At 41.5% G+C, this 16354-nt stretch overlaps 1 protein-coding gene across 1 annotated transcript in view; it reads left to right on the top strand.

The window, feature by feature from the left end:
- The window catches only part of Grid1 (glutamate ionotropic receptor delta type subunit 1), a 293681-nt gene that overhangs the window by 216083 nt on the left and 61244 nt on the right, over window positions 1–16354 (top strand). The window contains exon 9 of the mRNA XM_051206794.1: window positions 11152–11347. Within this exon, the coding sequence (XP_051062751.1) occupies window positions 11152–11347 (196 nt within the window). The remainder of the gene's footprint in view (window positions 1–11151; window positions 11348–16354) is intronic.

Here is a 16354-nt window from a genome sequence, read left to right as displayed (position 1 = left end):
CCATAAGAAAACTGGATCTAGAATCTTCAACATTTGACATTCCCCCTGTGAAGAAGCAGGGCTGGTGATCTGCAAGATCTACTGCAGTTTTAGTCTTGTATTGAGACCCCAGCTCCAAGACCACAGTTCTTTAGTCTGAGCATCCCAAGCCATTGATAGGCCTTCACTTCAGAAGATGAAATGAGAGTGATCAGTCTCCAATGAAGACTTTTCCCAACAGAATTTCCAACTTAGACATTTCAAAGGCAAGGCTGAGCTAACTCATACATTTAGAATTCATGCATGTGCATGTGTGCACGCGCTCACACACACACACACACACACACACACACACACACACATACAAACCTACCTGCTCTGAAAGTCCTCAATCTGTGAAAATCGCTCAGTTCTTGACAAATGGAGAGAGCTTATGAGCAAATTTATAGATATTAGTGATATAACAATCAAGCACGTAACTGGGTCACATTCTTAGGGAAAAAAGGACATTAAACACCTTTTATCAGGCTGGGATATATTCATTTGTATCATATACTTTAAGGAGTAAGTATTTTGTATATGATTGTCAGCAAATGCCTCTTTCAGACAGTGACATTTGTCAGAGAGTCAAGACAGCCAGGAACAGCAGCATTTGGCTGAGCTGGGAGAATCAAAGGATTATTCTAGGATTATTCTAGGTTTAAGGGCTAGTACTTAAAGTGCATGAGTGTGTGCATGTTTAATTTAGGAACATATTACTCAACTAAATAGAAGTCACGAGAGAAGTTTATAGGAGCCTATGGGGATAGTTAGGGCAAGTTCAGAGTGTAGAGATGTGTCCCTAGCTAATGGACTTAAGATTCTGGCAAATTTTTCTCACTGGAGAAGAAGGGATACTCCAAAATACTCTAAGGCTCAATCTGAAGAAAATAAAGAACTAAGAAAATGCATGAATAGTTCCTACAAGGTGGTTCTGAAACCCAAGGGAAGGAGAGCTTTAGGAAGGAGAGAGGGATAATTTGTCAAATACTGCTGATGTGGGAAAGAGGGGGGACTCAGTTGTTGGAAGATCACTATGCCCTTGAGAAAATCATCTTTTGTTTTGTGGTTAGACAAATGAGTAAGTCAGAGTCATAAGAAATGGTGGAGGGTGATGCCAATGATAGCCATAGATCACTCTCTAGAGGGACTTGAGGTTGAAATGAAATGGAGTATCACTTTTTCTTTCTATTTTTTTTTAAGATAGAAGATATATGCATTTTCAAGCCCAGGCAAATGATCCATATAAAGAAGTAATTTCAAAATATAAGAGACAGAGGGGACAACTGGAAGAGCAATGCACTTTGAGAAGGCAAGCTAGTCCTAGACCCGGGAGACAGACAGAGATACATTTAAATAGGAGCAGGAGAAGAGGTGTCAATGTAAAGAAGCTGGGTAGGTGTCGGGTGGTTTTATAAAAGCCAAGTTCTTTACTGATGGCTTCTGATTTCTTAGGAAATAATAAGCAGGGTCATTTTGTAAGAGTCATCTAACAGATTGGGAGAATCAATTGTGCAGAGAAATTTAGAAGATTGTCTGGCAGCATCAAGGGTCCACTTGAAGTCAATGAGGTTAGTGGTTCTAAAGTTAGAACCATTGCCATGCTCGCTTCCAGTTTGGATTTTTCTCCAGCCACGCTCAGCCTTTCAGCTTCAAGCACAGAATAGGTTTAAGTCAGAGCTGGTCCTTCTACTGTTGTCTACCACAGCATGTACTGGACAAGTGGATGTGGTCCATGCTCAAGGGAGCTCATAATTGAGTCAAGAACATAGAATACATGAGGTACAATGGGTAAGTGTCAGGACAAGGCTCAGCCTAGAGGGCATAAACTGACATAGATATAGTGGATGTGGGCTCACCTACCCTTTCTTCTTTCCTTCCTCCCTTTCTTCCTTCCTCCCTCCCTTCCTCTCTCCATCCCTCCCCCTCTCCTTCCTTCCTTCTTCCCCTCCTCGCCCTCCCTCCCTTCCATTGTGCATGTGTGTGTGTGTAGAATGCATACTTGTGTGTATTCATGTTTACATATGTATCTGTACATATATGTGTATATGAGTATGCATAGAGATATGTGCATGCACATGGAAGCCTAAGGCTGACATTGGGTATCTTCCTTGACCACTCTCTACTTTTAATAAAAGGCAAGGTCTCTCAGTTGAGCCCAGTGCTCACTGATTTGAGTAGTCTAGGTAGTCAGGCTGTTCCAGGCATTCCCTGTTTCTGCTTCCCACATATTGGGATTTCAGGAAAGCCACCACACCCACCCAGTATGAATGTGACTGTTGGGGATCCAAACGATAGTCCTTAGTAGAAAGTGCTATGGATGAGCCATCTTCTCAGCTCCAGGACCCACTCTTTTTATAAGATGTGACAGCTCAGATGATTTCTTGGGTACAGCTTAGCAGGCGAATGTGTCTGAAGGCATACAGGAAGACCTGTGGGAACAGGGTTTCCTACACACTAGTGCTCCATGATCATAGTTTCCTGTGAAGAGGCTAGTGGGGGCAGAACTGTAGTTACACAAGGAATGAGTATTTTCCACCAAGGACAATAGTGGCCTGAAGACTTGACCTAGTGAAAAGTTTGCTTATGCCATGCACACAACCCCGCACTCATTACCAGGATCACAGTTTCCTGATATCACTGAGTTTATTTTCAGATCTCACATCATTGGGCCTGATCACTTTCAGGGACCAGGCCTGAATTAATTCTAATGAAAAGTTGCTGGAGTTTTTGCTAGCCTGCCTGGGGTAGGAATTTTATCCCTGACCCTTGGGTGGGGGAAGCAGGGTGCTGGCCTTGGGACTTTTAGGTTCTTCTGGACCCTTGGGACTAAGGAGTGAATCTATCCCACTACAGCCTATGGAGTAGTTGTTTGGTGGGGCTGCAGTGGGGGACGATCTCCTCTTTAAAAGATGGGTCTTAGGTGACTAGCAGGTCTACCCAGGAGGAAAAGAGGATATGGGAAAGAGAAGAAAGGGTATGGAGTTAAGTTCCCAGAGTGCACAACTGGCATTTGCAGATTAGAGGGATTTTAAAAGTCATTAGGGTCACATTTTTTCATGTAATATAAATGCAATTTTGCAGGAATGTATTTGTTAGAGTGGGAAGTCTTGGAAGTGCTCTTTCCTTTTCCCTCTGTGCTCTTATGTTTACTAATGATTTGTCTTTGTAAGAGTGTAAGTAGATACTGCTTGTAGATATTGAGTGGTATTTTCTTGTTTCTGAACAATTTTGGAGGAGGTATCTCTCAATCACAATATATAGCATCTTCTCTGACACAAAAGATACTTTTCAAGATACAAAATGGATGCTTAGAAAAAAATAAAACGGTGCTAAAGTCTATATGTCATCTTTTTTTCTAAACAGCTATATGTATAATAAACTTTAATGATAAATTAGGCATAATAAAATAATACAAGAGCATTATAATATTAACTATAAAAAGTTATTTAATAAATTATTAGTTTCCAATTAATATATCAGGAATTTGTTGACTACCATTTTTGTTTTGTTTTTGGTTTTGCTTTTGTTTTTTAAACTTGTTTTGGACAATACAAGGATGGCCCCTCCTTCATTCCTAGGACAGTTTTCCTGACGTGGGATTTACATTCTCTGTCACTCTGCTCACTACTTAGAATTGTAGCTCAAGAAGGCTTTGGGCATGAGGAGCCTATGTGTATCTAGCTTTATTGCCTTCCAGGTTTGCTGGAGGTATGAGGGTAAGACTCTTGGGTAAGAGAAGCTGCTAGGCTGCCTCTTCAGCAACACTGCCTCTGCCGTTGGAAAGGCAGCTGCTGATGCTCTCAGCTTGCTCTTCCATGAACTTGTGCCTTCCAATATGTCTTTGTCTAATGCAAGCGAAGACGGAAAAACAGGGGCCCAAATGCCAAGGCTCATATTGGAAACAGTGCCTGGCTTCTTTGTGTAACTATTTCCTCCATTCCTTTTCATAAACCATGCTGTGTTTTGTTATCTCCCCTTAGTATCTTCATTAGAGGCTGCCAGCCATTCCCTTCTCTTCTGCACCATGTTCATTTACAGCCTGCATGCCTAGACTACTTTTGTTTTTATTATGTTTTTTTAATGTGTAAAATATTGGAGAGAACGAAAGTGTACTGAGAAACAAAGGACCCGTGAAAGAGTTCACATCAGAGACCAGGTATATAGTTTCTGCTTCCAGACCCCAGTACCATATAATTGATGGTGTGTACCTCTCTCAAACTTTCCTGTGTAAATGACATGAAAGCAAGACCTCTGTGTTATTCCTATCCTACCTCCAAACTTACAGCAGGGCCTCAAATAGGCAGGTTCTTAGAAAATAGGGCATATTGCATGGTGGCTGGATGAAAGAAGGAAGACCCTTGGGAAACCTTGCACACTGCATGAAAGAGGCCCAAAAGACAAGGGTGCAGGAGAATTCTGAGAAATGAAGAGGCAGAGGAGGCATATGTGTGTGTGTGTGCGTGTGCGTGTGCATGCGTGTGTGCGTGCGTGCGTGCGTGCGTGTGTGCGTGTGTGTGTGTGTGTGTGTGTGTGCGTGGTGTCAATGTGCCCCCAAGCAGAGGGTGGAAGGGTAACTAGGAGGCCATGCTTCCTGTGTTCAACATCAACCTGGGTAGACACAGAAATGAGACAGAAACATGAGAGTTCTAGAATGGTAGCAGACCCATCTGCACACTGAAGTAGAGTTTCCATTTATGGCCTACATCTACAGACCACTTCACTGCTTTCCTTTAGGAAGAATAATCAGAATAATAGACCTTCAGGTCTAGGATATGGCACTCCCATGGTTGTTGAAATTTGTTTTATATGTACTGTATATTGACTCTGTTGTGACTGTATTTATCTTCATTGCCGATATCATGCAAAGATGTGTTTATAAATTATATATTATTGATTTTCCCATGCTTCAAAGACATTTATCTCTTTGTTAATGAAAATGTATCTAGAAGTAGTAAGATTGATTTATAGGGAAAGGTGGGGGGGGCGGGAAGGTGAGAGCCAGCTGAGGAGACTGTCCTTGGCTGTGACTAAGGGGGACATTAAACAACTTCAAAGAGGTCTATGTGCAAATGGAAGAAACTGCTCTCAGAACTAAAGGAGGCCTTCAGAGTTTGCAAGACTGTTGATATGCTCATGATTGTCAGCTGGCTTGCCAATGGGGAAAGCCAATAGTTCAGCATAGGAGATGCAGAAAACCAGCTCCAAACAGAACTTTAGTAGAGCCATTGAATGGAACACATGGGCTCACATATAAACTTGAAGAGGGGAGTAGGTTTTGTCATGGAGGGATTTTTTAATGCTGAGAGTTGTTCAAAGGAAAGAGACCAACAGAGGTACTAGAAGTCGCAGGATATACATGTTTGCGCTGAGGCACTTCACCAGCTGACTAAGATCCAAGGAGCCCAGGAAGATACTTTAGAAGCCATTTTTCCCAAGTGATTCTTTGCCCTGGGCTTTCTACTTTTGTAGGGTGGCCTTTGGAAATAGAAGCCATTTTGTTCACAAAGCAAGTAAGAGTTTTGGTGTCTCCATGCTCCGTGGGTGCTCAGACATCTCCCAGACCATCCCTTTAGGTACTCTGGATATCTGGACTGGGCACTGTTGATGAGGTGACAATTTAGGTGGTGATAGGAAGAATTTTCCTGTACCTTGGTGGGGAGATAGAAATAAATTGGGGTATGGGATGTTTTTCTTGGGAGATAAATTGATGGATGATTGTGTGATGTATGCTTCCTACCCATGCTTTCTTCCCTGCAGTGTGACCATTCTAGTTACTGTCCTATATTGGTTAAATGCATTAAATATAAGCTCAGAGCCTCCAAAATGTGTCAGTGTTGCATTGAAGAAAGAAAATTTTGGCACTTCTCCTCCTTGGATTAATTTGATTGAGAGTGACCCTAAGTTTGAATTCTTTACTTTTCTCCCAGTGACTTCCATTAGTCTGTAGTTTTTAGTAATTTTCTAGTCTGTAGTCTGTGTCTGATGTGTGAATTGTCTGTCCTTACTGCCTGTGTGTCTAACAAAAAGTTTTGCTTTATATTTATTGAACAGCACAGACAGCATCACATTGGGAAAGAGTAAAAGGACACTTTACAGAAAAGTTTCAGTTTTATAAGAGTTAATAAAGTAACTGACCCCAACTGACTTGGCTATCAAACAGTATTGCAAACGTACTGTTATCACGCAATGTCTATATGCTGATTCCAAAACTTGTGTTGGGTATTTGTTGTATAAGGTTACTCTTGACCTGTTGGCTGTTTTCTGCAAATGCTTAGCCCCTACTGGCTGCTCTAAATCAGAGGCATGGAAGAGTCCATAATTTGAGTTGAAAACTCTGCATTAGCTTAGACTGCGTCACCAGATTACATGGCAAATCCAAGGCAAATGCAATTGGTTGTTACATTGTTCTCTTAAAGGCAGGGTAAACAAATAGACTGTGTATACTGCAGGATATCAAGCCAAGTCTTAAGTGACCTTTTGGTATATCACTAACTCTACTGTGAGCTCCAGCCAAAGTTTCAGTCTTTTAGAATGTAAAATGTAGAAACATACCATTTTTAACTCTGCCATGTGGGCACAATGGTTCGAACACTGGGGCTGCTTGTTGAGAGTCTACCAGAAGAGCAGACACATACTGAACCTTGACTATGTGCTGGATGAATGCCTGTGGTATTTAATATTCATCAACCCTGTGAAACAGGGATGACTTGGAAAGCTAAGACCTCAGCTACTAAATGTGTTGCTTTGGTCCACGTTTTTGGAACTCAATTCATTAGAGTCACTTGAAGAGCTGTGAAAACACAGCTGCCCAGCTCCAACCCAAGGGTTTCTGAATTGTTCCATCTGTGGTGAGGATCAAGAATTTCCATTTCTCATCATGCCAACGGGCCAGTTGAGACTGCAGCCTCAAAGACCACGTGAGAGCTGATTAGGTACATCAGATGACTGGTACATCTAAGACAGGATTGCATCCAGAGCTGCCTACAATCAGTCTGTGCTGTGTGTTCCAGGTAAACCATGTCCTCTCACCTATCAGGGCCTACACAGGTAACTTCTCTTCCTCGACTGTACTACTCATTGGTTCTCCTTGGCTGCCTCGATCCAGGCTATATGATTTAGCTAAATGTTTCTTTAGGGAACCCATTCTTATGTCTGGCTCCTCTCCTGGTTTTCCAGGGGTACCTCATTTGTAACTGTATTTCACTCCAACTCACAATATTTTGCAGTGGTGTTTTGGCTTTTTTTTTTTTTTATTTCCTCCATCTGCTCATGTAAGTCCTGTTGTAAACCTCTAGGAGAGTCTACCTCTTCATTTCCTGCTTTAGTTCTCACTGTGCTTGACCTATTAAATGTCTAGGAACTGTTTGGGGCAGTAACTGGTTCAGGGACTTTATCGCGGTGTGCGGTACACACTGGATTGACAGAAATCTGACCTGTGAAGATTGGGCATGCCCTTCATCTGTCTTATAATGTAAGTGCCTGGATACTTGTAGTGACTCTTTGCTGAAAAGAGTGGCTTCAGAAAACGTTAATTATATGTGCTCCAAGTGTAGTTTTCTCCTGGTGATACTCCTTCACTTTTTTTTTTTTTTTTTTTTTTTTTTTTTGATGGGTTTCCTATCTGCTTTCAACATCTTTCTTTGATGATTGCCAGTACTGGCTTGGAATCCAAGTTGACTGGCTGTTCTTACTCTCCATTATTCTTCCCCATGTGCCTCTGTCAAAACTCTGCACTCTGACAAGAGGGAGTCTGTCCAGGGAGATGATAGTTTTGGTATGTCCTTAGGTAGGCCCACCACTTCTGGTCACTTTAGGATTAGACACTCAAAAACATGATGGTTGAACCTACTTTGTGACAGTTATGGAAGTGATCATGGAATTCTTTGTTGAGAGAGTATGCATCTATGGTTGGAGCGATCTCTGTGTACAAACTTGTGGCTATAGGAGGTGCTAAATAGGCCATGAGACAGAAGGTGAAGCTTCGCAGGCTGGAAGTGATGCTTAGGGAAGAGGGGACAATAAGCTATGCTGGATCAGAAAGGGAGATAGAGCCATTAACATTCAGCCTGCCTGCTTGTCATCGCTTATGTTGCCTGAGCCTCTGGCCAGGAGCACCATCATGAATAAATACACAGGATGGAGGAAATCTCACTTTCAAATGTGGGGATGAAACAGGAGATCAGAGCTCCCTGGAAGTTATGCATTCATTCCATACTTGTGGAAACTGCAGTAATTTAGAGGAGTTCAGTATTTAGACTCAACTGTGTAATTCACCCTGATGTTTCCCATTCATCAAAGCTTCTGTTTGTTTGTATTACCATGAGAAAAATAAAAAAAAAATATGTAGGAAAAAGAAGATTTCCCCTCCTTTCATTACAGGCAAATTATAGCAGAGTTACAACCCTTGGGGCTCTTCAAGCAAAGGAACATCTTGCTTCAATTAGATATAAATAATGAACAATAATTAGAAAGATTTCTTCATCAAATTTGTTATTTTATGTTTCCTTTCATCTGCAATGTGAACGTTGAGCTCTGTTTCTGAGCCACAAAGAAAGGATCAGGGGAATGCTAGAATGTAGTAACACAGCAGAAGGAAGCAGCTATATACTTCTGGCCCTCATATGCTTGCGTGCAGGCTGATATCAGCCCTGGACCCAGGGCCACAGGGAAATGATGGGACTGCTTCAGCTCCAGTTCTCCAAATCCGTACCTCTGGTGGGACCCATGTGTATATTGCTAGCTCAGAATCATGACCTCTAGCTCTTGGGCATTAACCCCATCAAGGACTGCTCTTTGACCTGAGCATGAGTCTTACTTAATTCTCAGTAACTACACACTCCTACAGGCTCTGCTTCTGGCTCTCGTCTTAAGATTTGGAAACTGAAGCATAAAGATACTAATGAACTTGCCCAGGCCCACCTATTAGAATTGGTGGGATCTAGAAACTAGACAATCAGGTGGACTCCAGAGCTATAGCTTATTTTTGCTGTGGAATGCTGTTCCTAGAAATACAGTGAGATACTGCAGCAATGTTAGCCTTCAAGCTAGCAGTATAGGGTGCCCTGAGCTAAGGATGACTTTATAGAAGTACACAGATACGTTGATGAGATAAAGGGATTCCAGGCAAAGTGGGAGGCATAGTCTGGTAGCTCAAAGGAAAATGGGTGGCATTTCTTATTTTCAAGTTGGTAATGTTGCTAAATAGGGATAGGGAAAACCACTGGAGATTAGCAGATCAGCCTGGTAAGATTAGTTGGTTTGTTTTGTCAAATTGACCCAAGTTTGGAAGACTTGGGAAGGTGGACACTAAACTAAGAAAATGCCCCCATCAGACAGCTTGTAGGTAAGACACTGGAGGATTTTCTTGACTAGCGATTGATGTGGAAGGGTTCAGTTTACTAGGGCTGGTTCAAACCCAAGGCAGGTGGGGAGCAAGTTAGTAGCACCATTCCTCCATGGTCTCTGCTTCAGTTCCTGCCTCCAGGTTCCTGCCCTGACTTCTTTTTCATGTCAGACTTTAAGCTGTAAGATGAAGTAAACCCATTCTTCTCCAACCTCCTTTTGGTCATGTTGTTTATTACATCAACAGAAAAGCAAAACATGCCAGTTGGGTTGGCTCTTCCTGGGTGGGGGGTGGGAGATGCAGTGAGAGATACAGGTGATGGTATGGGTTGATAAGAGTATATACTGAGAATTTCAGAAGAGAAAGAAATAAAAAGTTATCTGGTTAGACCCTGGAGAGAAAGCCTGGATTCCCATTGGGATTTTTAAAAAATTTTGTAAATTGAACTGGTAGATGGCATCCTAAGTGTCATGATGGACACCACTTTTCAAACAGCAAACAAGAGCGCTGTACTAATTCATCCTTCCTGCCCTCACTACAGAAGATTCCTGTTTTAACAGTGGCTCAATTAAAGTGTCTTTGATGTTCTAATGGTATGAAAATAACAAGCACTAGAAACTGTAGTTTACATGTTGACTTTGGATCTCTTCCCGGGCTAGGGATGTATGGAAGGAGTCTCTCTTGTGGGGCTGGCTGGCAGCAGTTACTGGATCTCTAAGTGGGCCAGGTGATTGAGTGGGTTTAAACTGACCCTCTACAATGTGCTGTGTTGCCAGGTCTACATACACACACACTCACAGAGGTACACACATTAAATAAGTAGCAGATTTTCCATACTTTATTACAAAACAGGCATGGTATTCCATGTATGGTAATTTGAGTGATACAGGCATAGTAGAGTTAGGGAGATATATGAAGCATGTTTTCAACTTAATGGCATTGTCAGTTTAAGATGGCTTTGCTACCATACAAAGCAGAAAGTCAGGAAGTATATGCATTTCTCATTTGGTAAAGACACCTTCTCTGTACCCAGCTTCGTTGTCTGTTTTCAGGCTGCTGAAGTGACTTTCCGAGACACTCTGGTCTTCTAACCTGTGCCCTGTTACTTGCTTGTTCTCTCTGTAAAATGAACCCAGGCCCTCCATAGTATTGCTGCTTAATTGTCAGTATCTTTCAATACTTAAAAAAAAAAAATCAGGAGATCCATGTAAAAATCAGCTTTTCATTACTTTCTCAAAAAATCAGATAGGTTGCTAGGTGCTGAACATCATTAATTGGCTGAAACTCCAGCATAACTGCAAGTGTTGGAGGGGATGTCTCTTAATTGATGCAGCATCATAGTGTGTGTCTGTGCCACAGTAACCCCAAGTGTCGGGGCCTAGTCATGCACATCATCCATCTTTCCTGCTCAGCTTTTGGATACTCAGGGCAGAAACCATCAGTAATTAGTGTTTCCTGTTGTCCTGACTCTGTTGTACTGTGATCTCCTGCATATATATATATTTGAAGCTTGCTGATTACAGGAATCATTTCTTACTGCTCTCTGCTTTGAGCTCAATACAGAACCTGGTTTTATATGCCTGGTAATCTTACTGAGGAAACGTAGCTGTGAAATATGGAGGCCTGGTTCCAGGCTGAGGGACAAAGATGTTTGAATGTGCATGTGAGGAATTTGAATAGTGGTCAGTGTAGGGCTTAGAACTCAGGAGGAACTTGCAGCCTGCTTTATCCTTACAATGTGTATTGTGCAGCAGGTACCAATATGTCACCCCCTCTCTGCCTTTCAGGACATTTCAGGACTTGTCCAAGCAACTGGAGATGTCTTATGGTACTGTCCGGGATTCTGCTGTCTATGAGTACTTCAGAGCCAAGGGTACCAATCCCCTGGAGCAGGATAGCACTTTTGCTGAGCTCTGGAGGACCATAAGCAAGAATGGAGGTGCAGACAACTGTGTATCCAACCCTTCAGAAGGCATCAGGAAGGTAGGCAAGAACTGGTATCAGAGTACATGTGCAGGGATGGGGGTCATGTTTTTTTTTTTTTTTTTTTTTTATTCTTTAGACCAGAGAGATCTTCCCAGATATCAGCTTGTAGGTAATCTATCCTCTTACTGCTCAAGTTGATGTCATTCTTACCTGTAGAAACAGAGGGGCTGTAAGGTAAGTACCTTCTACGTTTCTGCAGGCAAGTTAGTCAGGGGTGAACAGACAGGTTAAAACAGAGCCCTGTGCCTCTCTGCATATATGCTGTTTATCTGTGGTACCATGGACCTGCCCCTTACAGGGGAGAACACTTGGTGGAAACAGAGCACCAACAAGGAGCACCTTCAAGACAGGTGTAGTCATAGTGAGTTGACCAAGATACTAGCACAGGGGAGACCACACAGGGGGTAAAGATGATGTGAGATCATCTTTGGGCTGTACTATGGAGAAGAGATGTGTTTCAGAGATGGTAGGAAAGGTTAGTGGTTCTGGGATGGAGTCTCTACTGGAAAGGGAAGAGGCTATAGCCAGTGCAGAAGGTCAGAGAAAACACCAAGGCCAAAAACAACTTGGAAGGGTTATTTTTTGTTGTTGTTTTCATCTCAGGATTCCAGGTTACAGTCCATCTTTGAAGGAAGTCAGGCAGGAAATAACGTAGAAACTATGGAGAAATGCTGTTTACTGGCATGCTGTCCCTGGTATGAGCTTTATTATACAACCCAGGCCCACGGGCCCAGGAATGGCACTATCAACAGTGAGCAGGACCCTCCTATTTAAATTACCAATCAAGAGAATATCCTCATGGACAATGCCACAGGCCAATCTGTTTGATCCAATTCCTCAGCAGAGGCTCTCTCTTCTCAGTTTAACACTAGGTTGTATCAAGCTAACAACAAAATTGAACCAGGATTGGTCAGCCATTGCTCTTTTATTTAGCATGGTTCCTACAATAAACAATCTGCACTGAGAGTTGCTTTATCATCAAACAGATGAAGTTCAGATACAGAGTCTCACTTACGGTTAGGCTCCAAGTCCTTGTCTTCTCAGGATCCAGACAAAGGATGGACATTCATTGCTATGTGCTGTTCTGTGGCTCTTAAAGGGAAGTGGTGTGATAAATGTATGTGTCTTATGAATGCTGCTGTTGCTGTTGGCATTCTTCTGTCCAGAAATCCTAGCACAGGGAAGCCGTGGTCCCTAAGGTCATGTATGAGGGGTATACAAACTGTGAGTGGCCACAGGGCAACACTCCAGTCTTTCTGCCTAGCAGCCTCACTATTAAATCTCATGCTTCATACTCTCTCTGCTCTCCTTACCTGAAGAACTCTGCCATTACCCCTACACACAGGCTGGCGAACATACAAAAATATACACTCCTTTAATCCTCTTCTTGGTCATTCAGGAACTGACTGGCCTTTCTGCACAGTGCCAATGTTGTGAACATAACTTGGGCAGATTCCTGTGGTCACTGAACATTGCTATACTCTTCATGAGAATAACGCCTTCCCCCTCCAACCTTCCAGCCCCATCCCAGGAGAACCCCAGGATATCCAAAAGGAAAGGACCCAGCTGTGTGTGGGAAGCTTGGTAGACTGGCAGAATGTGGTTTTTGCTCCATGATCTGTAACATATATGATAGATTTTTTAAGTCTTTATATTTAACCAGAATAATAAAATATTACATACCTGTATCATTATCATGCTTATAAGATTAGGCCTTCTTAATTTTTATTGCATTATATGAGATGCTCTAGCCTTAAGCTTCCTGGTTCTCTTACATCTGTGACATTGAATTTTTGGCAGCAGGTGACTTCTTTTGGAGATAATGAGCACAAAGTTGAATAAGTACCTTTGAGTGTGAGGCCTAATCGAGGATCCATTTTTTATGATAATTTTTTATTTAAATTTGAAACAAGCTTGTTTTACATGTCAATACCAGTTCCCCCACCCTCCCTTCTTCCCATGTCCCCATCCCAACCCCCATCCAGTCCCCTTTCTATTCCCCAGGGAGGGTGAGGCCATCCATGGGGGAATCTTCAAAGTATATCATATCATTTGGAGCAGGGCCCAGGCCCTCCCCTATGTGTCTAGGCTGAGTATCCCTCTATGTGGAATGGGCTCCCAAAGTCCATTCCTTTACTAAGGATAAAGACTGATCCACTACCAGATGCTCCATAGACTGTCCAGTCCTCATAACTAACTCCCACATTCAGAGGGTCTGTGTCAATACTATGCTCGTTTCCCAGGTATCACACTGGAGTCCATAAGCTCCCCCTTGTTCAGGTCAGCTGTCTCTGTGGGTTTCTCCAGCCTGGTCTTGACCCTTTTGCTCATCACTTCTCCCTGTCAGCAACTGCATTCCAGGAGGTTGGCTCAGTGTTTAGCTGGGGGATCTGCTTCTATTTCCATCAGCTACTAGATAAAGTCTCTAGAAGGCATATAAGGTAGTCATCAATCTCATTCTCAGGGAAGGGTATTTAAGGTAGTCTCTCCACTGTTGCTCAGATTGTTAGTTGGGGTCGTCCTTGTAGATCTCTGGACATTTCCCTAGTGCCAGATTTCTCTTTAAACCTAGGATGGCTCCCTCTATTATGGTATCTTTTCTTGGACTCAAACTTCCTACTCTCTCATGCCCTCCTCTCCCTTCTTCTTCTACCCCTTTCTTCTTGCTAACTCACTCTCCCCTTCCCCCATTTTCCCATTTGCTCAGAAGATCTTGGAAGTTTCCCCTTCTGCATGGGACAATGTATCTCTTAGGGTCCTCCTTGTTTCCTAGCTTTTCTGACAATGTGGATTGTGGGCTGGTGATCCTTTAGTCTAGATCTAAAATACATATACAAAACGAGTGAGAATATACCATGTTTGTCTTTTTGTGACTGGATTACCTCACTCAGGATGTTTTCTTCTAGTTCCATCCATTTGCCTGGGAATTTCAAGATTCCATTGTTTTTCCTGTTTGTTTGTTTTGCTTTGTTTTTCCCCACCAAGTAGTACTCCATTGTGTAAATGTACCACATTTTCTGCATCCATTCTTCTGTTGAGAAGCAACCTTGGTTGCTTCTAGGTTCTAGCTATTACAAATAATGTTGCCATGAACATAGTTGAACAGATGTTCTTGTTGTATCAATGTTCATCTTTTGGGTATATACCTAAGAGTGGAATTGCTGGATCTTTAGATAGACTGATTCCCATTTTTCTGAGGAACCATCATACTGATTTCCAAAGTGGCTTGTATGAGTTCGCACTCACACCAGCTGTGGAGGAGTATTCCCATTTCTTCACATCCTCTCAAGCATAAACTGTGTTTGCTGTTTTTGATTTTAGCCATTCTGACAGGAGTAAGATGGTATCTCAGATATATTTTGTTTTGATTTCTCTGATGGGTGAGGATGTTGAACTCTTACTTAAGCCATTTTAAATTTCTCTATTGAGAATTCTCTATTTAGTTCTGTACCCAACTTTTTATTGGATTATTTGTTTCTTGAGTTCTTTGTATATTTTGAAAATCAGCAGTTTATCAGATGTGGGATAGGGGAAGATCTTTTCTGTGGGCTTCCATTTTGTCTTGTTGACTGTGTCCTTTGCCTTACAGAAGCTTTACAATTTGAGGTCTCATTTATTAATTGTTGATCTCAATGTTTGTACTACTGGTGTTTTTATACAGGAATCATTCTCCTGTACCAATGTGTTCAAGGGCACCACCCACTTTTCCTTCTAAGAGGTTCAGTATATCTGTATTTATGTTGAGGTCTTTGATCCATTTGAACTTTGTGCATGGTGATAGGTATGAATCTATCTTCAGTCTTCTACAAGTGAGCATCCAATAATGCCAGCACAATTTGTTAAAAATGCTTTCTTTTTCCATCGTATAATTTTAGCTTCTTTGTCAAAAATCAGGTGTTTATAGATGTGTGGGTTAATATCAGAGTTTTCAATTAAATTCCATTGGTTTACCTATTTTTGTGCCAATACCAAGTTATTTCCAGACTATAGCTATATAATAGAGCTTGGAGTCAGGGATGGTGATGCTTTCAGAAGTTCCTTTATTGTACAGTGTTGTTTTGGCTATCCTGGGTCTTTTGTTTTTCCATATAAAGTTGAGTATTGTTTTTTCAAGGTCCGTGAAGATATGTGCTAAGATTTTGATGGGTATTGCATTGAATCTGTAGATTGCCATTGTTGATTCTACCTATCCAAGAGCGTGGGAGATCGTTCCATTTTCTGACATCTTCTTTAATTTCTTTGTTTAAAGACTTAAAGTTCTTATTATATAGGACTTTCACTTGTTTTGTTAGTGTTAACCCAAGATATTATATTGTTTGTGACTATTGTAAAGGATGTTTTTCTGATTTCTTCCTCAGCCCCGTTATGGTATGTATATCGTAGGGCTACTGATTTGTTTGAGTTAATCTTGTATCTTGCTGAAGGTATTTATCAGATGTGGGAGTTCCCTAGTAGAGTTTTTTGGGTCAGTTATGTATATCATCTGCAAATAGTGAAAATTTGACTTCTTTTCCAATTTGTATCCCTTTGATCTCCTTTTGTTGTCTTGTTATTCTACATAGTATATCAAGTTCAATATTGAAGAAATATGGAGTGGGCAGCCTTGTCTTGTTCCTGATTTTAGAAGAAGTATATTGAGTTTCTCTCCATTTTTTGATGTTGGCTGTTGGTTTTCAGTATATTGCTTTTATTATGTTTAGGTATGTTTCTGGTATTCCTGATCTCTCCAAGACCTTTATCATGAAGGATTTTTCAGAATCTAGTGAGATGATCATGTGTCTTTTCTTTTTCAATTTGTTTATATGGATCACATTGATAGATTTTCATGTGTTGAACCATCCCTGCATCCTTGAAATGAAGCCTACTTGGTCATGGTGGATGATTTCTCTGATGTGTTCTTAAATTAAATTTGCCAGTATTTTATTGAGTATTTTTGCATCAATATTTATGTGGGACATTGGTTTGTAGTTCTCTTTCTTAGCTGTGTCTTTTTTGTGGCTTGGG

This window comes from Phodopus roborovskii, unplaced genomic scaffold, assembly GCF_943737965.1.
Source record: "Phodopus roborovskii unplaced genomic scaffold, PHOROB, whole genome shotgun sequence".
Lineage (NCBI taxonomy): Eukaryota > Metazoa > Chordata > Mammalia > Rodentia > Cricetidae > Phodopus > Phodopus roborovskii.
Note: the sequence above shows the minus strand (reverse complement) of the source record. Positions and strands in the feature narration are given on the sequence as shown.